The 23424-nt window shown below is 38.8% G+C and overlaps 1 protein-coding gene across 4 annotated transcripts; it reads left to right on the forward strand.

Annotated features, from left to right (window-relative positions):
• Nucleotides 1–2: 2 nt before the first annotated feature.
• On the forward strand, nucleotides 3–23424 carry LOC124641813 (phosphatidylinositide phosphatase SAC2). Of its 4 annotated transcripts, none has more exons than XM_047180034.1 (19): nucleotides 3–188; nucleotides 375–760; nucleotides 3154–3438; nucleotides 11375–11559; nucleotides 11961–12072; nucleotides 13291–13363; nucleotides 13764–13956; nucleotides 15000–15165; nucleotides 15776–15937; nucleotides 16297–16367; nucleotides 16440–16685; nucleotides 17443–17581; nucleotides 18214–18341; nucleotides 18630–18801; nucleotides 19221–19383; nucleotides 19854–19960; nucleotides 20282–20399; nucleotides 21426–22222; nucleotides 22445–23424. In XM_047180034.1, exons 1-19 carry the CDS (start codon nucleotides 92–94, stop codon nucleotides 22544–22546), a joined length of 3702 nt encoding a protein of 1233 aa, XP_047035990.1. In that variant the 5' UTR covers nucleotides 3–91; the 3' UTR covers nucleotides 22547–23424. The 4 variants fall into 4 exon arrangements, with proteins under 4 accessions (XP_047035990.1, XP_047035991.1, XP_047035992.1 ...); XM_047180035.1 differs by having other exon boundaries at nucleotides 17443–17566; XM_047180036.1 differs by lacking the exon at nucleotides 16440–16685.

The raw sequence follows: 23424 nt of genomic DNA on the forward strand, positions 1-23424 counted from the left end.
GAAGAAACGTCAATTCAGTGCAAAATACAACAATAATAAACACGATGAAATTAAATCGAAACGTTTTGAACGTGTAATAAATCAAGCCAAAATGGAATTATTTAGATCAGAGTCGTATTATATATTCGTTAGAAATGAATCAAGTTTATGGTGGAACAGACTAACAGGGGCTTTCTCAGTACGATCAGGTGAATATTAAAATCTTTAAATTTTTGGCAACTGCAGTAATATTTGACCTACTTTTTAATAAAAACATAACGATGATTAATTATCTTAGTGCTTTATAGGTTTAATTCTTACGCAGCATAAGTTATGTCGTGTTAAAAATTGATTAAATATGACTCATAAAATGTTATCGTAATTCTTTGTTTTAGCATGGGATCTGTCTGATATTGAAGATATAGAATGCCTGGGCATCACGGATGGGATCGTAGGGAAGGTGGAACACTCCAATATATTCGAGCCTCGTCTAATGATTATAAAGGAGAGTTCTCCAGTAGGCACAATATATTTCCACCACTCAATTAATAAAATCAAGTCAGTATGTTTTTTGAATATGGGGCCGATAAACCAGGAGATAGAGCTGTGCCCTTGCACGAAACACGGATCTCTGAACCCCGTATCGAGTTCTAATAAGTCATTGAATAAGAAGATGGGAACTAGGCTGTTTGAGAACTCTGCGTTCCTCAATAAAACTGTTGGTGCTGTGAAGAACGTTAGCAACACCATAAAGACGACCACGCAGCAAGCTGCTACCCAGGTATGTTATACTTATAAGTATTTAGCAAGAAAAATTGTAATTATTTCACTTTGGTCACTATTAAATAGTTTAACTAAAATAGGACAGCTAGAAAGTTGAGGAAAAATTTCTCTCCTGTGTAGTGAAATTATTAATTACAAAATATTATTCTGATTAATCATTATTACTTTTGATCAATATGTGAAGAAAAGGGGAACCATGTTTTCTTTGCTGTAATTCATGACTAATCATAGTTTTAATCATAGTCTTGCATTAGTAGTAGGACAACCTAATTATAAATTACTAACTGTTTTCCCGAGGCTTCGCCTGCAATCTGTGGCAATCACTGCATGCACCAGGATAAAATATAACCTATGTCACACAGTCCAAAAATTTAAAAAATTTGTATTTTTTTTAGTTTATCCATTACAAACAAACAAACAAAAATTCAATGTTTCCCCTACATAATATAAGTTTATATAGGCATGTTGCTCATATGAGGAAAATTAATTATAGAGTTATTATAATAAATCTGCATTCATCTAGGTATTTTGTGCTTAGTTATATAGTTAAAAACATAGGATATAATATACCTAAAAAATTTCAAAAATAAGAAAATGCATTCATTTAATAACAGCATTATTTGTGTAGACTAATTGTAAATTAAATTATTACTCTTTTAGAATTACATTTCTAAGCAGATGCTACATTTTTGTCAGAAAGCTTGAAACAGAAATTATTTGCCTTGAACTGGACAAATAATTACATGATTCATACCCACAAAAAAATGGACAGTGTTACACTCTGCTTACAGCACATGCTATTATTTTATTGAAGTTAACATGAATAACCACTTAACTATGCAAACAAAACATGTTTGTTATCAGGGATTTAGATTATTGAACAAAGTACATCTATACTAATATGATAAAGAGGAAACATCTTTTTGTTTGTACCCTAAAGGCTCCGAAACTGCTGAACCAATTTGAAAAATTCTTTACCAGTTGGAAGGCTACAATCTTCCCCAGTAACATATACTATATTTTATCCTAGTATGGGCAGTAGTTTCCACAGGTAATTAAAACTGTGGGAAAACGTCTAGTTTATAAGTTTCTAAACCTATATAAATGTATGTAGTTCCACAATTTTTATGAGGGCTTGGTAGAATGCCAATTAATGTTGCCTTGAACTATATCAAGTTTAGATCGACGTAACAAAATGTTATAGTCACAGTTGTGCTGTCAAATGCATTTTCGATTTTATGATGTTTATTTGGCTTGCTTGGATAGTTTGGGAAAATTGGCAGATTTTATGATGGCACTTTTAAAAATAATTTGATCATTAATATCTAATGATTTATTCAATAAGTAGTTTGTACTTGGTGTACACAATTGTTTTAAATACAATTAGATGGTATTACAAATAAATAGAATTAAGTAGTAGAACACATATAAAATGGACCATTTATTTAATACATATATATGTACATAGAATTTGTAGATTAAACATTACACCAATATTACGAGGATATATAGGATTATCTTTCCTAAACTAGGCAGAAAATCTGCCTGCATCTAGAGTAGGAGTAATTCCTGTATTAGAACGTGTAATGTGTGTTTGTCTATTTTATTATGATCTACCTATACAAAGACAATATATTCCTTCTGTTCTTCAGAACTCTAAACCTCAACTAATTTTCGATAATCTTGTTAAACAAGTAATGAAGTATATACATAATACTGGTATTCTACAACTTAGTTCTTACAATTGCATCAACAGGTGTAGCTAGTTTTGAAATAATTAATTTACTAAAGGATGATTTATGCTAGGTAAGTCCGGGTCCGAGCTGTTGCCCAAACGAAGGACACTACAATCACATCAATAATCACGGAAAGAGGGTATGAACAACTAAATATGGATCAGTATACATAGTTCCATTTCAAGCTTTATTCAATTTTGTACCTTAGCTACCAGTAACAAGGTCGAGAATTAAGTTTTGGGTAGAATAACACATCATTTGATTTCAGATTTTAAATCTAGCATATATCATCCTTTGTAGTATAAATGTATTGATTAACTGTTGAAATTGAGTTTAGTTAGAGATTCGCTACTTTTTAAATTAGCGGTAATACATTTAATTTACATCAAATTGTACATGATTGAAACGTAAATAGGTACATGCTCAAAACGATCTGAAATTCACCTGTAAAAGCTTGTACAATTTGCAAATTACCAATGTATGTAGCTAATTCACGATTCATTACGGAAGAATCCTATAAAATATGTATTTAGCTAGTATTCTTATGGTTATTTTTTCAATGTAAAAAAGTATTTTAAATAGATGTCTGTCACGTGCTAAAACCACATAATTTTTAACCGCAACCAAGCACAATACAAACCCACTTTACCCGCAGGTAAAACAATCAGTCAAAAAACAACGAGACCCAAAACTCGACGAGCGTTTCGAAAAACGCCTCACCGATGAATTAACGAAAATCTTCGATGACTCCGAGAGTTTCTACTACTCCCGGACCTTGGATATCACGAACAGTCTTCAGAGACAGTATGAGATAGAGAAGCTACTGGAATCTGAGGCTGGAACTGGGAAGCCGGTGGTGGATATCACGAAGTGGTGGAAGCATGTTGATGATAGATTCTTCTGGAATAAGTATATGCTGAAGGATATTATTGCGCTTGGGGTGAGATACTTTTTATTTCAGTTTGGTAGTATAAGACTACCTCAGAAGTAAGGGCACGAACAGGAAACAAAGATTCTTCGTTTAAACTTGAATATATTTAGTAACCAAAACAAATAACAATCCAGCCTTGAAAATTATCCAGCCAACCAATTTACGTCTTACACTTGAACAACTTGACGCAACCGCACAATTCAACGGTCCGAGCCAGAATGCCCCCACCTGATCTTATTCCGTTCAAATCAATTTCCGGTGTTGCCAGATGGCGAAAAGTAAAATCTCCTCAAATTGAAATGTTGCCATAATAAAAATTCTAAAGCATCAGAAATCGTAATTAAAAAGATAAAATAAACGTGAAAAACATTTCGAACCTTACACTCGTCCATCCTGACATTGTGTATGCCCTCATACACAACCCAGGTGGAACCTTACACTCGGCAAGTGGGTGGGAACATTTTGCTTACACAATAATCATTTCAATTGCATAATATTTTGTTATTTTTAGAAACATCTATGTATAGTATTTTACAGTGCATGCATGTTTGTTTTACAAGAATCGCATATTTTACAGGCTTCGTGTTTTGATTGTCGTATATAGTTTGTTGATTGCTATTATATTAGACTACCGTATTTCTAAACCTACAGTTAACATTAGTTATTTTTATACTTAATACAATTGACTATTTTGGCTATCCAGTTGTAAGTTTTGTACTAGGTAATTAGTGTAAGTATGATTTGGTGTTAACTAGATACAATTTGTCTAAAACCAAAACTATACATTTTAAATTTGAACATAAAAATATCTAAGAAAATTAGCCATGCAAAATCCAGACACGCGGTAACGCTGCGAGCCTGAATTTCCGAGAACAAGACTGGTAACCATCCTTCAATTATTATCAATCGAACCATGAGTATTTGTATTACCCGTCCATCCAATAACAATCCAAATCTATCAACTAACTAACCACCTTCCATTTGATTAAGTCAGTTGTAGATTAACCAATAACCATCCATGTAACAGGTCAAGTCACGACGTATCCGTTTGATGCCTCATGCTTGACCTGAAACAGAAAAATAAAACATATATGTAGGTATGTAGCCATCTCTCGAATAATTTACAACATAATTAAATAAAACATTAATAAATATCTTTTGAAACTTAGGTAATTGTTTATCAACTAGTCAATCAGAAGACATTGCATCATCGCCATCATCAGGCGCGTCATCCTCATCTACGTCTTCTATTTCCAATGACGCTACGTGAATCCACGGCTTCATCCTGTCTGAAGCAACAGTGGTCTTTTTCTTATTCCTCATTCCCTCAAAACCGGCAATAGGGGCTACCTTGTATCTATCGTTGCCCAGAATTTTAATAACTTTATACGGTCCCTCATAATTAGGCATGAGTTTTGTACTTTTACCGTTGTTGTGAAAAGCGACTTTAGTTATTTTAACCAGTTCCCCGTTTTTATATACACGTGCTGGTCGGCGTCCTTTATCGTAATATAGTTTCTGAGCTACTTGGCATTTATCTATCCTATCCTTGACTTCTACACGAATTGAATCTACATCCTCGTCTTCACGAGTATTAATTACTATTTCATTCATTGCCGAATTCTTTTCGCTATTCATTTTAGATCCGAACATAACCTCTGCAGGTGACCTACCAATTGTTTTTTGCATAGTATTGTTTAAGCCCCATTGTATTTTTCCTAATTTGTCATCCCAGTTTCTTTCATCATCTCTTAGGTTCTCTGCTGTCAAGGAATCGAGGATAGTTCTGTTATACCTCTCGACTTGTCCGTTTGACCTGGGGCTCGCAACTGCATTAAGAACATGCCTTATCCCCTGGTCTAGACAAAACCTCCTGAACGAATGAGAGGTAAAACAGGACCCTCGATCGCTGATAACACGGTCAGGGACTCTAAACGTATCAAAGATGTCTCTTAAAGCCTTAATAAGATTCTGGGTATTTGTGTTCCTCACTGGTTTAATAAATACAAACTTTGTAAAAGAGTCAACCACCGTCAGTATGTGTGTGTTGCCTCGTTTTGATTTGACAAAGGGTCCAAGATGGTCGACGTGTAGCGTATGAAAAGGAATCGCAACCTTTTCGATGGGATGTAATAATCCTTCTCGAGAGGTTTCATTTTTCTTTGCGAAAGCACAATCGATACACGCCGATACGTACTTTCTGATGAACCGTTTCATTTTGGCAAACCAATAGTTTCTTTTGATACGTTCGTAAGTTTTCTCAAAACCAACATGCCCTAGGTCGTCATGGTTCATCTTGCAAACTTGCCATCTTGCACCCTTCGGCACCACAAATCTAACAGAGTCCTTATTTCTATCCACGTATCGGTATAGCTTATTGTCCCGTATAACATAGTTTTCCTTAATATACTCTATCCCTTTAGGATCTAAGTCGCTTCCAACAATATCGCGAATTCGACAAAGCTCCGAGTCTCCTAGCTGCAGAGTAAGTAGCCAGTCGCCCTCACTTATGGCCATGACTGTGGGATACTGCTGACAATTTTGCGTGTCTATATCTCGTATAGGATTTCTCGATAATGCGTCAACGTGGTTCATCCTTGTACCTGCCCTGTATTCCACGACGCAATCATATTCCTGCATAGCGAGCCACCATCGGGCAATCCTAGGTATTAGGTCGCGTTTTCCAAACGTGGAACGTAAGGCGCTGCAGTCTGTAACGACCTTAAAGGTTTTGCCTAACAGGTATACTCTAAACTTTTTAAGGGAGCATATAACAGCTAGAGTTTCCAGTTCGTATGAGTGAAAGTTCTTTTCCTCAGGGGTCGTCTGTCGGCTATAATAGGCCACAGGATGAAAAGAACCTTCACTCCCTTTTGGGCGCTGTAAAAGGATCCCTCCTACACCCAGTTTACTCGCATCAGTATGCAGTTCAAACTCTGCAGAGGGGTCATATATTGTCAGCACGGGTCTACTGATTAGTTTTCGTTTTAAAACACTAAATGCTTCTTCTTGATCGGTGGACCAGTTCCACACAGTATCCCTTTTAAGCAGTTTAGTGAGAGGGTGTGCTAATTGTGCAAAGCCTTGGATGAACCTCCTAAAATAGCTCACCAGACCTAAGAATTGCCGCACACCGTGTATATTTTCCGGACGGGGAAAATCTGCAACACTTTGAATTTTTGACATCCCCGGCCGCATACCCTCAGCGCTAATTTCGTAGCCCAGATAGTTTATCCTGTTTTGAAGAAAACTGCATTTAGACAGATTCAATTTTAGATTAGCTTCCCGTAACAACTGTAATATATCTTCTAACCGTTTCATGCATTCCGACGGATCCTTTCCGTATATTAGCAAGTCATCTATATACACAGTAGCCTTCTCAAACCTAGCTGAACCTAGAACGTTATTCATCATTCGCTGGAATACTGCTGGCGCGTTTGCCAAGCCGAACGGCATACGATTGTACTCGTATTGTCCGTCCGGCGTGACAAACGCCGTCAGGTGTTTACTTTCTTCCGCGATGGGGACTTGATAATACCCAGACATAAGATCTAACGTAATGAACCACGCTTGTCCAGAAAGTCTGGCAATCTCATCATCGATGACAGGTATGGGGTATCTCTCCTTCACCGTGACCGAATTTAGTAATCGGTAATCGATGCATAGTCGAATATTGCCATCTTTCTTGCGGATAAGAATTATGGGACTCGCGTAATTGGAAGCAGATTCCCTAATGATTCCCGCCTGCAACATCTCATCTATCATGGCGCGTACCTTTTCACGTTCGAAGTGCGAAAGTCGATACGGTCTATAGACGACTGGACGTTGGCTGTTCAGTTCTATTTTCATTTCGGTGGTTGTTGTGCACCCCAGATCACCCAAAGTGGATGCAAAACATTCTTTGTGGCGACGTAACAATTCAAGCAGTTTTTCCTTGTCGCTTTCAGATATAGAATCGCCTATGTGAACGTCTTTCTCGTCGAAACCCTCGCCCACGTTATTCTCAAAGAATTGACCTTCGATGGACTTTGCTACCTCCGTGAGCCTATAAACTGCCTCCACTCTTTCGGCTCGCGAAAAGACGAAATTTTCTAGCACCCGGCATGGTGTCGAACACGGCGTTAATGTGACAAAAAGGAGACTATCCTTGGCCTCGTAGACACCACCACATACCAAGTATTGATCATTTGGCTTACCTACTATCTTAGAGTCTAGTATTAAATTTCCTGTGAATTCCTTGTGCGTTAAAGCTCTAATACTGGCTGGACCGAATAGTACATTATGAGCCGCGGATCTGATTCTTATCTTGTCACCGTCTTCTATGACATCAAAAGTTGAAGTGTCATTACTATTACATAAGAAATTCAGCTTATGCGCATCTTTATACAACGCAATATGTGGTTGCTCTGAATAAGTTTGCCCAACAAGTATTGGTTTTTCTAAAAACACGTCGTCTACTACTCTAAATACGACATCGGCCTCAATATCGTCAACACTTATCTTAAACTTAGCAGAACCCAAGGAATATATCAATTTATTACCAAAACCAGTCAGTGGGATTGGAATATTATCATGTTGTAGCCCAAGCTTTGAAAATGTAGTTTTCCGTATTAAACTAGCCTCGCTACCTAGATCAACGAAGGCTTCAACGATATCATCCCCAATTTTAACTGATTTTATGAATTTATTGTTCGGATTTGAGTTCTTTATACGCATTGTCTTTGTTATAGTGTCAGACTTACTATTCCCCATTTCAGATTTAGAGCGACATGTTTCAGCCTTGTGTCCAATTCTGTTACACGTTGAGCATTTCACTAAAGGCTTCGTACATTTAGAGAAAGGGTGTCCTTTCTCCTTACAGTTGTAACAATACACATTTGGATTGCTCTTGCTATTGGGCCTGAAACTTTGTCGGTCATCAGAGGAGGCACCCACCTTATCCCTGTTAAAAAATGGATGTGTCGGGAGTTCTTTGTTGTTACTTAGTAGGAATTTTAATAATTGATCCGGCTCATCGCATCTCAACGCCAACGCGCTAGATCTCATAGTTTTATCACTTATGCCATGGATGATGCAGTCTACCGCGCGCCTACCCGTTATGTCACATTGATTAAGGAGGGCCAATTTCTCGTAATAATAATTCTCGACTAACTCATTGGGACGACTTTTGCGCTTCAACATATCCTCAAGGAGTTGTCCGTAATTTTGCTCACAGGGAAAAGCACTCATTAACTTTATCTGCCATTCCTTCCAGGTAAACAAAATCGAGTTAAGACTCTCGTACCATGTTTTTGCAAGTCCCGAGAGTTTCTGCATCGCAAAATGCACTGTAGTTCTTCCATCCCAGCCGTAAACCTCTGCACACTCGTTAACCTTTTTTAACCACGTGTCCATACGTTGGTTTTTCTGAGATGGATTAAATTCTGGAAGTATATTTTTATCGAAGCCTTTACTGATTGAGGGTAAGCATTGATTTGACGGCTGCGATGGAATGACATCTCTAATATTCTTAAATAATTTCACGACATCGTTAGTAGTAAAAGTGGGAGTACATGACCTTTTAGTGCGATGCTCGACGCTGGCTCGGCTGCGACTCCTTGACCTCATCTCATGCTCGCCACGGTCCACGCTGCGCCGCCGGTTGCGATGCTCGCTGCGGCGCTCCCTTCGATGCTCGCCTCGATGCTCGCTGCGGCGCTCGCTGCGGCGCTCGCTGTGGCGCTCGCTGCGGCGCTCGCTGTGGCGCTCGCTGCGGCGCTCGCTGTGGCGCTCGCTGCGGCGCTCGCTAAGATGCTCGCTGTGCTTCCTGCGCTGTTCGGCGTCTCGTTCTTGTTGCAAGGCCAACTCCAAGAGCCGAACCTTCTCCTGCTCCCGCCTGAGCGCCAACTCGCGGTCCCGTACTCCGCGACTGCGACTGCGGCTGCGCTCGCGGCTGTGGCTACCCCGTGTGAGTGAACGACTGCTTCGAGGGGTCTCTAGCCTGCCATGGCCATTTCCAGTCTCCATTTTCTGAAACTCGTCGAACAAAATTGTAGATTTTAGTAATAGAACTAAACCTTAAGATATCTCGTAAACGGTAAGTCTGACGACAAAAATAACACGTTTTTTCACCCCTTTTATATACCCCTGCAATATATTTTTTTTTTTATGTTGTTGTTTTTTTTTTTTTTTTTTTTTTTTTTTTTTTTTTTTTTTGTCAATCATTAATATACCCTGTATACGGGTTAGATGCAAAAAATAATATAAATGAATCCGCAAGGTTTAAATAACTATGTGGTACATGCAAAGTAGTTGTCCGCATGGGCTGATTTTTCAATCATCAGCTAACTTCCGTCTAAGGAATAAATATGGCGGTTTGACATATTTTCTATACAAAAGCTGTCAAACACACTCAGATAAGAGCCATCCGGCGATCGAAAAATCGGCCCTAAGTAAAATACATGTATTAAAAATTGTGGAATAGGCAGGTACAACTATGTATGTACCTCTTGAATAATATTTTTAACAGTTAGGTTAGCGTGATTATTGCAAAACAGATTATTAAATATAAAAGTAAAAATAGATGTAGGCGTGTACTTACGTTTTCTTTATCCCACTTCTGAGATATAAGACTACCTCAGAAGTAAGGGCACGAACAGGAAACAAAGATTCTTCGTTTAAACTTGAATATATTTAGTAACCAAAACAAATAACAATCCAGCCTTGAAAATTATCCAGCCAACCAATTTACGTCTTACACTTGAACAACTTGACGCAACCGCACAATTCAACGGTCCGAGCCAGAATGCCCCCACCTGATCTTATTCCGTTCAAATCAATTTCCGGTGTTGCCAGATGGCGAAAAGTAAAATCTCCTCAAATTGAAATGTTGCCATAATAAAAATTCTAAAGCATCAGAAATCGTAATTAAAAAGATAAAATAAACGTGAAAAACATTTCGAACCTTACAGTAGTTAGTAACCATTTCCCGAGCCTTTTCCCAACTATGTTGGGGTTGGCTTACCTTTATTACTGGACAGTAGGTCCACCATGTGAAGGGCTTTTTTCGAAAAAGCTGGAATATCATAAGGTTTCGATTAACACATTCGGATCAGTAGTAGCGTAGGTTTAAATATAGTAGGTAGGTTGTAGGTACATGTATGCACAGCTATATGAAAGTATTACCGTATTTACAGTTCAATAAATGGCAGATTTATAGCATCAAATGCAGAGATGAAAAACATGCCAAAGAACCTATAACAATAAGCTCGGGAAACTTATGATCGATCGATCATAAGTTTAATAGTAATAATCGAAAGTATGAAGTGCCAGTTTGCATGAAAAAATATTCCAAAGCCTTAGTTAACTGAACTCTTAAACACACAACACACGCAAATATAATTTGACCTTGAATTAATCGCTCGTTAGCGTAACGATTGTAGCACCGATATGCGAGGTTGTTAGTTAATCTTTTGTTGTTTAATCCTAATTTCCTAATGAACAAAAGAATAACAATGAAAAAAAAATGCGCCTAAAAAGCATAAAAATCTATCTATTAGGTCATAAGTATTAGACACAAAAATAAAATTTGCTGCGCCTCATTCGCCTTAAACTAAATGGCGGCTCTGAACATCGCGATCTGAACATGCAAATCGCTGCGCACCATTTTTCATGTTATGTACACGAACATAACTCTTGAATATTTCCGACAGCCACTGATCATGTGGTCTTACCTGTACTCTGAAGTTAGTTGCGAACCGCCATTAAGTTAAGCGAGAACCATGTTTTATACATGTATACTCCAAAGAGGATATCCTGAAAAAAAAAAAACACACATAGGAAGTGGTGAAAGGCGGGCATTTTGGGGACTGTCTTTTGTAAATTCGACCTTCAAAAGTGCTGATTTTCAGCCTACTTTGAATGAATGACTTTTTATCTTTTATCTGACCCTCAATTTCGTTAACAGAGTCCAGACTGTGACCAATGGATCCTGCCCATCATCCAAGGTTACGTGCACCTCTCACAAATCGCCGTGGAACCGGCAGACGTGAACCCTCTGAATACAGAGTCGTTATCCAACAGTAGCTCGTGTGATGAGACCTTTACTTTGGGGCTGATCTCTAGAAGGTCGAGATATCAGGCTGGGACTAGGTGAGTGGGAATTTTGGTTTATGATTTCTTTGTTTTGACGGTTTGAATGTTTAGTTGTATAGTCTTTACTAATGTTAAAGCAACTCTGTCTTTCCGTGTGTACAACTTTGATTCCAAAACAACTGACCGATTGAAATGAAATTGATGAAATACATTGATAGACCGGAGTTTGTGAAAGGTCATGGCTACAATTTAAGTTTTCCAAGACGTTGGTGTAACTGCGGGGAAAAGCTAGACCGCGTCCCACATACCTTTTTTTTACCGACGTCAAAAATCATCAAATGACTCCTCCCGCTGTGGGTTAGCAGCGGTAAGGGAGTGTCAGACTCTTACCGACTAAAAACCATCGTGTTCCGTCCCACATACCTTACAAATAAATAATGCTAATAACTTTTTATCAGATACAATCGTCGAGGCATCGAGCCGGGCGGCAAAGTGGCCAACTACGTGGAAACTGAACAGATTGTGTCCATCATATGTTCTGATAGCATACACCGAGCTTCCTTTGTGCAGGTCAGACTTTGTGTTACCCATGTGTTTTTGTTTTTTTATGTCAAAACTGGTTTTCGGTGGTTTTGGCCATTGAGTAAATCTGCGGTTAATATTAGCGCCCTTTTTTACACGAAAATCATTGTTATCAAATTATTGGTTCAGTTTTAAGTAAAATAAAATACATTTATTTCAGGTAACCTATATTGTTATCTACATTGTTAAGAAGCTATACACATTATTTAAATTTAAATTGACACTTATACAAATTACGTTATATTAGTTTTACGTTGAATGTAACTCGCTAAAGATTGCAAAACTTTCAATGACAAGCTTAACAACGCGAAATATTTTGAGCACAACAAATGGTTACGTTTAAACTGATTGTGTAAAACCGTTACTTGTTGTTTTGGACATTCACGTACTAAAGTGTCATGCACTGATGACTTTTAGACGGATGATGCTGACTTTTTGTGTTTTTTGATAACTGTACCATAATTTAGGTAAAAGTTTGGAGATACATACCGCAATTTCGTGTTTACACAAAGTTTATTTTTGCAAAAAGTATCATCACCATCTCCGTGTCATTTTCCTATGGGGGTCGCTTTCTAGTGAATCCTGCCGGCAGAATTTTTACATGGAGCATCTGCGTATCTGGCCTTCTTAACCCAGTTATTACCCAAGCAACCCAGACTTTCTGGCTTCTGCCAAAAATCTTCAAATGACAACCAGGATCAACCAACCGAACGTACACTCCGAAACGCTAAAGAATTTGCATGACAAAATGGTCATCCATTTACCGACCGACCTTGTTTAGCGGTGCTTAACCTTATGAAAGGTGCTGAACTTTACGAATCATGCGGCTGTTACTGAGCGAAGAGCTCTTTTTGCAGGATCCATTATGCAATAATTGTTTAGGAATCAATGACCACAATACTTCTAATACTTCTGGCCACAGGACGTGGTGTTCCGTCGCTTCCGCGGACAAGTGCCACAGGACCGCACAGTGACTTAGTGCATAAATGAAGTGCTACTAACATAGTTTTAAGTTTTTATTTACTAACAATTTTGTATATCATATTATGTATGCTAGTTTTAAGGTATTTATCTATGGGCCTTTGATGCCTGAGAATAAAGATGATTTGATTTGATTTGAATAAGTTGATGACCCAATAATTGCATAAACAATTTCAATATATGTAATTTCAGAATACCTGTGTGACTGTGTGTGTTATCCCATAGGTGCGTGGTTCCGTGCCTATATTTTGGAGTCAACCCGAGTACAAGTTCAGGCCACCGCCACGTCTTGATCGAAGTAAGTAGTACTAAAATTAAACAAAGAAAATATAAAAACCAGTAGGTACCGTTCGATGTCTCAATATGATTGATCTTCAACCGTTCCACTAGGTACATACATTCAATGTATTTTTTTAACTCTCGACGCAAATAGAGGAGAGTATAATTAATATTTTTTAATCATTTTGACCGCTGCGTGTTTTGTCTGTATGTGACAACGCGCCTCTTACCGGATGAACTGATTTGCACGCATTCTTTCACCTATAATAAATGACTCATACGAAAGGGGACATGACATAAGTGACCGTCGTAACCTGACATACATTTCATTGTAACCCCCAGCTGAAATTGCCAACACATTTCATAACACTCAATTCATTTCAAAAGTCTATACAAAATACGTTTTAATTTATTTCCAGCCGAAGACGAATCTCACTCAGCCTTCAAGAACCATTTCAAAGAAGAGATAAAGACATACAAAAACGTTTGCATAGTAAACTTAGTGGAGCAGCAAGGCAGAGAGCGCATCATATGGGAGGCGTACGGTAACCACGTGCTGCGGTACAACAGCCCTGACGTCATATACGCTACCTTCGACTTCCATGAGTACTGGTGAGCATCCGCCTAGCCATTTCCCTAGTTGAAGTTTTCTTCCAGTCTAACCAGATGTCGCAAAGTCCCAGGATTTCACATTGAGCATGGGTTGGCTTCAAGTCTAATCGGATGCAGCTGTGTCATCATCTTCCGAGCCTTTTTCCAACTTTGTTGGAGTCGGCTTCCAGTCTACCCGGATGCAGCTGAGTACCAGTATTTTGCATGAAGCGACTGCCTATCTGACCTCCTCACACCAGTTACCCGGGCAACTCCTTGGTAAGACTGGTTAGACTTTCTGTCAGAAACGTTTGCATAGTAAACTTAGTGGAGCAGCAAGGGAGAGAGCGCATCATATGGGAGGCGTATGGTAACCACGTGCTGCGGTACAACAGCCCTGACGTCATATACGCTATCTTCGACTTCCATGAGTACTGGTGAGCATCGGCCTAGCCTTTTCCTATGTTGTATGTTGGAGTCGGCTTCTAGTCTATCCAGATGCTGCTGAGTACCAGTATTTCACATTGAGCAGAGGTTGGCTTCAAGTCTAATCGGATGCAGCTGAGTCATCATCTTCCGAGTCTTTCCCAACTATGTTGTAGTCGGCTTCCAGTCTAACCGGATGTAGTTGAGTAGGTACCAGTGTTTTACATGGAGTGACTGCCTATCTGACCTCCTCAACCCGGGCAACCGCTTTGTAAGACTGGTTAGAATTTCTGATCCACGTTCTGCATATGATCGTCGGTCACGGCGGCTGTTCTCATTAAGGAGATCAGCCAGTTACGCCAGGACATATGCTGTGCACAAGCATTTGCTTGGACACAGGTGCACTTACTATTCCTTCACTATATAGCCCGATGGGACGGCAATTCGACACCACCGGAGAGAGATCAGGCGCAGGACCGACATTCACGTGCTCTCCGATGCACGGGTGTATCAATCACCAACTCCCAGGCTGTGGACTGCTTTATGAAAGTTCCTTAAACAAAGCGAAAATTCTAAAATAAAATATACTTGTCCAATATTACTACTTTTAACCCTGTTAATGTGTCTTTTGTTCGCAGTCGAGGCATGCATTACGAAAACGTGAGCATACTGATCAACGCGTTAGCCGAGGTGATAGGCGAAATGCGTTTCTGTTGGCGCGACGACCGCGGCCTCATATGCACGCAGAACGGCGTCTTCCGAGTCAACTGCATCGACTGTCTCGATAGAACTAATGTTGTACAGGTATGTGTACTTAGTAATAATAATAATGTTCCCAGCTTTTTTGGCTATAGGAATTGTTCTAGCTAGAAAGAGATCAGCCAACTACGCAGAACATATTGTAATTCAGGTGCGCAGGATACATTAAAATACACGTGCTTACGCGCAGACACAGGTGCATCCTGAAATAGAATATATTATGACTTTTTTTTAAGAATGCAAAAATCATCAAATGACCCTTCCCGCTGTGGGTCAGCAGCGGTGAGGGAGTGTCAACTTTTAATCCATTGTGTTCTTAGGCCTTTTTTGTATCAGGGTCGCCGTAACTCTTTAGAACAATGTCGCAGCCCATAGAATATAAGACTTCAGACACAAGTCGAAATCTATATATTTTTATGTGTGTGTTTTTTAAACAAAGTTTTTGTAACTTGCACGTGAATAATATGTGCAAGTTACATTTTACTTAAAGTTCAATCAATGAAGTAAATACTCGGTAATGAAAATATAATTGTAGCTACGAAAATATAATCGATCTTATTTACCGCTCAAATCATTTTTTCACAATCTGGCTCCAGTTTGGCCTATAGGCTTTTAAGACTTCACTAAACCATATTATTCTTTTTTATGCCCGCAGACGGCCATAGCGAAGTACGTGCTAGAACTGCAACTGTGCCGCTTGGGGCTGGGCACCCCGGGCTGCGGCCTGCCGCCCTCCCTGCGCCAAGCCTTCCTCACCATGTGGGCGGACAACGGCGACGTCATCTCGCGACAGTATGCCGGCACTAAGGCTCTGAAGGTAACTACTATACCATGTAGCTGGTGTCTGTTCTTTGAGGGGCCATAAGGCCAAAGAAATGCCCAAAGATCAATATTGATATTAATGTTCAGTTTTCTTTATGTAAACCTCGTAGTATTAGTTTCTTATGTCGATTTTGTCTATTTGTATGTGCAACTACGATCTGTCTATAACAAATAATTCCAATATAGGTTTACCTTTTTTACCTTTTAGTCTCCCTAAGTCAGGGTACTTTTCAGAATTCTAAGACACTTTTCAGGAACCAGTTTTGAAAGTTACACATGCAACTCGCATTAACTAATCTTGCGTTTTTTTAGACTGCTATTTTCGAGATCTAACTTCGTCTACTTTCTCCACAGGGCGATTACACAAGAACGGGCGAAAGAAAGTTCACAGGACTCATGAAAGATGGCGTTGCGTCCGCAAACAGGTAACAAACACCCCCCAATTCTCCAAAATTTTTCTAGGGTCCACGGTACAAAACCGACAAACATTTTTCCAGATTCATCATCCGCCATTTTAACGACGCCATAACTCAATGTGCCATAGACATTTTGCTCGGACAGCAAGTCAATATGGCTACCGTCGAAACTTACAACAGTTTTTGGCGGGATTTTAAGACAGCGTCAATGATGGTTTTCGAAAATATGGACAGTGAAAGGCCAAAGTTAGAAATGATGCCGAGTTACTTTGGTCACACGTTGACTAGCGAACTCTTGGGCGCGGAAATCGCTTACGGGATGGGGAGGTCAGTTCATTGGAATTTGGACCCTAACTAATGGAGTTTAGTTGCACTTTTTCTTTGACCTCCTCTCTCCGGCTTTGTAACTTTTTAACTAGATGTGGACGCTTATTATAATTTTCTATAATTTTGAAAACTCATTCTAGAATCATGAAAAACTTGATTTTATTTTCATTTTGTAAATAAAATGTACAAATTACTAGCTCACTTCCTTTTTACTTACAATACTCTACAAAAACTTATGAAACGTTCGAGTAATTAAATACACTGACGAAAATCATTTACTTTTCAGCTGTGTTTTAATGCCTTTAGTTTCTAATGAGTGTTGTGTTTAAGTGTTATTAATACTAATAAATAAAGTAATCACCAAACTCACTGTAGTCTATCATAACCACTTTTTTTATAGATATCATACCCTGTCTTTTACGTTTATGACAAATTAAACTTTCGAACTGATCGTGTTATAGGTGTGTCTGGCCTACCTACATTGCATGATAGTTATTTCAAAATTAATTACCAGTTCAATTTACTTTAATTGTAACTAGCCTTTTTTATTTAGACTGATATGATATGGTAGTAGACTGTTGGGCCATAACAGGCGCTGTAAGTTTTATAAAAAACTGACTAACTTTGTGGTTTTAACGACAGGAGTACTCATCAAAAGGCTGCTTGTTGGCTCAGTGACTCACTACACCCAAATTATTAAAATAAACTTTATTGTTTATACTAAAACATTTTGTTACAAAATACTGAATTGTTTCAGATATTACTTGTCAACGTTCAAAGACGCTCTCCGTCAAGTCGCAATAGACGTGATGACGGGCGAGTCTCGGTCCATACCGGACCAGTTGATAGTGCCTGAAGGCGGACGCTGCACTTCTGTCAAGGTTCTTATGTTCAATGTGCGTGCATGATGTGCTTGATTTTATTATTATTTTGTTGCTCCAGTAGCCATAGACTATAGACGTGATGACGGCCGAGTCTGTGCTTGATTTTATTTTTGTTTGTAGATTTTTCGTGTTTTTATGCTAATTTTTTTTTTGTAGATAAAGTACAAAAGTAGCCTGTTGTTTATAATGTTATTGTAGATTAATCAACTAAGTCTCGCTTGCCCTGCCATAAATCAGTGTTCAACAATTAAACTTAGCTGCAAAACAGCACTTTAACTCAAAAAAGGTACAAAAGACAGCCCCCAAAATGCCCACCCTTCTCCACTTCCTATTTATTTTTATGGGAAGAATCGGCGCAACAAACTCCCCAGCAATAAAATAATTATAATAAAATAAAATTATACATACGGTCGGTTATCCCCAAGGAACGTTATTTATTAACTTGTGTTATGGGTGCTAACACAATTGATAAACTACATAAATACTCATTAATAAATATATATTATAACACCCAGACCACGGTCAACAAGCATGCTCATCACACAAATGTCGACCGAACCGGGAATCTAAACCGGGACCTCAGGTCCGGCAGTCCGGCATGGTGACCATTGCAAATAACATAACACTAAAACAATTTGTTACAGGATCAAGCGGAACCGGATACGGCGGCGATGGCTCAACACGTCAAATCGTTGATCGACGACTGCAAGAAATTGCTCGTTGACACAGAACCTATATTGGGCTCCTGGGGATTGATTGATGCGGATCCCAAGTAAGTGAATAAGAATATTATATTTCTGTGAATATGTAAAAAAATAAACGCTTTTTATATTGTCAATGCAAATGTAATTCTGTCAAGCCAAAACTATTGAAACTATTTACATCAAATTTAGTACATAGATAGACCAGAGCCTGGGAAAGGACAGGCTACTTATTTCCTGGTTGCGAAAAGGTGGTTCTCCCGGGACCTATTTAAGATGGTCGTAACCACTTTATTAGCGGTTTTTTTTTACATACTTTGCAGATATCTTGCAATTTGTTAACTTTTGTTCCCCCTCAGTACTGGCGATCCTCACGAAACGGAAATGGACAGCGTACTAGTACTAACAAGCGAGGCGTACTACGTGGCCGACTACGACGAGACGTCGGACCGACTGCTCGGAGTGCAACGAGTGCCGCTGCGGGATGTCACCGCTATAGAACTCGGACCTTTTGACGCTAATTGTACCACGGTTAGTTAAGTTAGGGAAATATCTTGAGGAAACTAGGACTTGTAAAAGTCTGAAATCATCAACCCACAATGGGCAAGCTTGATCAATAACGCTCAATCCTTCTCTATAGGATAGGTGGGCCTATACAAATTTGATGATGATGAATAATTTGAAATAAATTAAAAACTTGGCTGCAAACCATCACTTTTTGAACGTCAAAAACTTTCAAAAGACAGTCCCCAAAATGTCCACCCTTTTTCACTTCCTATGTGGTTTTGCTGGGAAGACGGAGTGGCTCAACAAACTCCCCAGCAACACATGTCTGTTTGTACTTTTGTAGGTTAGAAGAACATTTCAAAAATGTTTTATGTATCAATTGGTGTGTATATACAATATGCAATATTGATATAAAATTACATATAAAATTTATTTAATTGCAGATATTCAACGTGGGCCGCAAGAACTCGTCGGAGGCGATCTACTGCATCCGCATCAGCTACTCGTGCGGCGGCGAGGCGGGCTACTTCCACATGTTCCGCTCCACCACGCTGCGCTTCTTCAACAACATGGCGGTTGTCATCAACACTAAGGACGAGATGATAGGTCAGTACACATGAGCTTTATACACATGCATTGAACATAAACCCTTAACGATACACGACATACCAAGGGCAGATCCAGAGGGGGGGGATCATTGTCCACATGACATAATCACGGGATCATAGTCCGCACCCCCTGAACCCAAAGCTGGGTCTGCACTTAAGACCTACAGACTGAAGGCGGTATTTCTTAACACGTTTGAATGCATCGATATATGTCATGAAAAATATAGATTCTTAATGCCTGTGCCCACTCACGTGACGGCATTTTTGAGGCGCCTAATATATTGTAATAATATGGCAATACCGTTGAAACTTCAATTGTAATCGAAGTTCAAAAATTGTTGTTGATTTGATTTGATTTGATTTACTATTAAATTATATTTTATTCGTCGCAAAATTACCCTCAAACTAACATTAACCATAGCGTTTAAAATATTACATTCTACAATTTCCAGTTTTTTTTATTTTCAGAATCTCTTCACTCGATCTGCGAATCGTTGATGGTCGCCCGCGACGTTGCCAAACTTCCGCCGGTACCATTCCACGACGGAGTTAAATTGGAGAAGAAGAAATCTAAGGTAAATCTGTTTGTCCTTTTCTTTATAGCATTAAGTCCTTATATACATTCTTATAAGCTGGACGAATTCTTACTGGTTAAATAAAATTGACCTGATGTTTTTACCTCGATTTTTTTTTATTTGTACATCGGATATTTACAATAATAGTATTTACATAACTGTACTATTTATCAATTACATGGGACAATCAAAACTTCACTGTAAAAGTTAATTCTTTACTATTTTGCCAGTTTCAAACCTTTTTTAGACAATGTGGGATATACATATCATTGGTTGAAAGTGCTACCATAAATAAATAAAGAAAATTATTTTGTTGGTCAGGTCCACCCGGGACAGACAGGTAACGCCCGTTCGTCGCTATACCTGGACCTGTCTCGCCTACCTACACTCACGCGCAACGTCAGCGAGACGCAACTCGTCGCCGATATACGCAGTGTTGGTGAGTACAGTTATTTAATGAAACTAGTCAAATGAGTTAATGAGATTACCACTTTTTCACGTCAAAATTACAAATGGACCCTAAAAACGCCCCCCTTTCACCACTTCCTATTGTTAGGCTAACATGATCATTATCATCCTCCTGCCCTTATCCCATTTTATTTAGGGTCGGCGCGGGGTGTTTTCTTCTTCTGTCTGCCGTCATCTCACATTCATAGCAATAATGCTAACTTTACACAAATAAAAATATACTTGAAGATATTTTCAACGTGATGATCAACGCCAAATTACTAATTATATAGCAGAATATAGCGATCAATATTCAGTCTCTTTGAAAATATGACACAAATAATTCCATATCCTCACACTTTGAACCTCCTGGCATCCGCCCTATATTGTAGGACACTTCTATCTCCCCATCCCCTACTTTTACAGTCCTAGGTAGTATGTCATCCCCCCTCCTCCATCCCTAACCCCCCCCTGGGCTCGCAGACAGTTGTCAGTCGCGAGTGTCGGCGACGAGCGCGGTGCTGGGACAGATATTGCGCATCGTGTCGCGGCCGACGCTGCACATGCATCGCAACGTCGTCGCCACAGCAAGCGACCGATTCCAAACTACTAATACGCAGACCGTTAGTTGTGTTTGTTTTAAGAGGTTTTTGTGTATATTTTTGGGGGTAATACCAAGGGCCCGTGTGGAGTTATAGGCCAGTATGAAATAGGTTGATATCAAAGGAATAATACGTAGATTTCAATGTGCAATAGATAGAAGTACATACGTTGTTAAATAGAAGTGCAGTATATAGATTTAATTGGACTTTTAGTGGTTGAAATAGGTAATTTTAGGGGTAGTTTAGTGTCAAAAATCCTAACGTCCCGTGATTATTTGCAAGCAAATTATTATCCTTCTACATGATTTGTAGTATAATAGTAGACTAATGACCAAGGCCAAACTAACAATCCAGTAGGGTCTCCTACTGTACTCCAATCTTACAAAACTACATTATATTATCGTTGCCATTTCTAGGATCCAAAGCCCTGACCAACATGACGGAACAATTCAGCAAGTTGAACAAACTGAGTCACTCGCTAAACGCTCGCGCGCGTCCTAGTCTTCAGCTCAAATTCGACCAGAGCGCCTCTCGAACCAAAAAGATCTTCACACTCGGACAAAATAAGGACAACAAGAAAAAAGGCAGCCTTTCTGACGGCATGAGCTCCGACTATTCCTCGGACGACGAAAATAGAACTAACATCTTCGAACCGACCCTAGATAATTTCGAAAACACCCAACATTATATTGGAAAGCCGGGACAGAAAACTGACGCGGAAAACGACTGCGAATTAATCCAGAATCCTTTGTATTCTTCTAAAATTGAACCGCATGATACACAGGTCTTCATTCCTTCAGAAATAGTGACTAATGTTGAGAAACAAGCTTCTAAGACCCCTAGTAACGTGAACAAAATCAATCCGTTTAACATTGACGCTTCTAAGACCCCAGAAATTCACGTAGAAGGGGCTTTCTCGAAGCCAGCCCCGCCGAATTCTCTCGTCTTATCTCAGAAGCTTTCGCATAGCTCCAACGAGTTAAATTTCGATGATACGCAGTCAGAAGGGGCTAATTTCCACGTCAGGTCGAATTCTCAGCATGAAATTACACTGAATATAGCTCAGTCGCATAGTGAGTCGGCTATAAGGCAGTTTAAGAACATTACAAGTCCTGTTGGAAGCGCTACAAAGGAGATGGTACTCTCGCCTTTGACAAAGTTGGCTAAGGGAGTCCAGAATCTTGGCGCTAATTTGGATCCGAGGAAGATCAAGGTACTGTTTTTTTTTACTTTAAATTTAACCGACTCCCTAAAAAAGTATTAGGTTAACAATAAGATTTTTTATGTGTGATACTTATTGCTAACAAAGCTAACCTAAAGGTTTTTGAGATTTGATCCTCTCAAAAAAGTTAGAAAACTGATTATCTTGTCTATTTGACTATCTTTATTATTTTCGAGAATATAATACTTCAATTTCACTTATGTTTTTCACCAGGCTGCACCCGCAGTAAAGCAAATAACCGAACAGCAATACGAGGAACACAGAAAATTGCAGGAAAAATGGCGCGGTTGCAGCACCAGACTCGTCGCGCTCTAGAGTTACCATCACCAACACAGTGTTGCCAGGTGAAAATAAATTCCCCCATTCTTGTCCAAAAAAGCCGCATACCCAGTGATAATATCTTTTTAATTTATTTCAACTTTGTGTGCACAATTTTGTATTTATATGTCGTAGACTTAGTCTGCATTGTACAGTTGACTCGTAGATCGCGTATTATGAACGTTTTCAAACCATTCAGTATTTAGTAAAGTAATTAATGTAGAGTGTTAAATGATACGAATAGTTTGCAGGGTTGAAACGTACGGTCCTTTAGTGCTAGGAAGTGTTTTGTAAGACAGTTTATGGTTAAATACATCTTTGTAACTATTATGGGAGGATAGCTAGCTCTATGGCATATGTTTTTTTATTGCGTTATACTTGTATTGCGTGGGCAAATATTACACAAAGTAATCAGTTTGCAACTAATGATTTCCTGCTAATATTTCTAGTATTCGTTTTTTAAGTAAATTAAACTGACATGTTTCATTTTTATGGAGTGAACACCTCTATTTTATTATCATATATTTTTAAACATTTAACTTAAATTAAAATTATTTTGCACTATGAACTAGCTATTCTCTCTAAGTAGTATTTTTATATTCGTCTCACACTGTTAAATCTTCCTATAAAAACTAAAAGCATGCTTTGATTACCTCAATACCGATGTATTTTCTTCATCACATTTTATATGAAACTAAAACATGCTTCATAGAAATGTTACAGTTTTTGAGAGCCAGAGCTCTAGCACATAACTCAAAAATAAGCGACTGCAGTACAAGACCTGTACTGTACTATAAGTTTTCACGAAATTTACTAACTGATGGTTTTTGGAATAACATTATTATGAAAACATATAAATAAACTTATAACAGCAA

This window comes from Helicoverpa zea, chromosome 23 (genome assembly GCF_022581195.2).
Source record: "Helicoverpa zea isolate HzStark_Cry1AcR chromosome 23, ilHelZeax1.1, whole genome shotgun sequence".
NCBI lineage: Eukaryota > Metazoa > Arthropoda > Insecta > Lepidoptera > Noctuidae > Helicoverpa > Helicoverpa zea.

Coding starts and splice junctions, on each gene's coding strand:
- LOC124641813 (XM_047180034.1), top strand. CDS start 92: ATGGAATTATTTAGATCAGAGTCGTATTATATATTCGTTAGAAATGAA. Junction 3,439..11,374: donor AGGATATTATTGCGCTTGGG/GTGAGATACTTT, acceptor TTTCGTTAACAG/AGTCCAGACTGTGACCAATG. Junction 13,957..14,999: donor TTCGACTTCCATGAGTACTG/GTGAGCATCCGC, acceptor TTTTGTTCGCAG/TCGAGGCATGCATTACGAAA.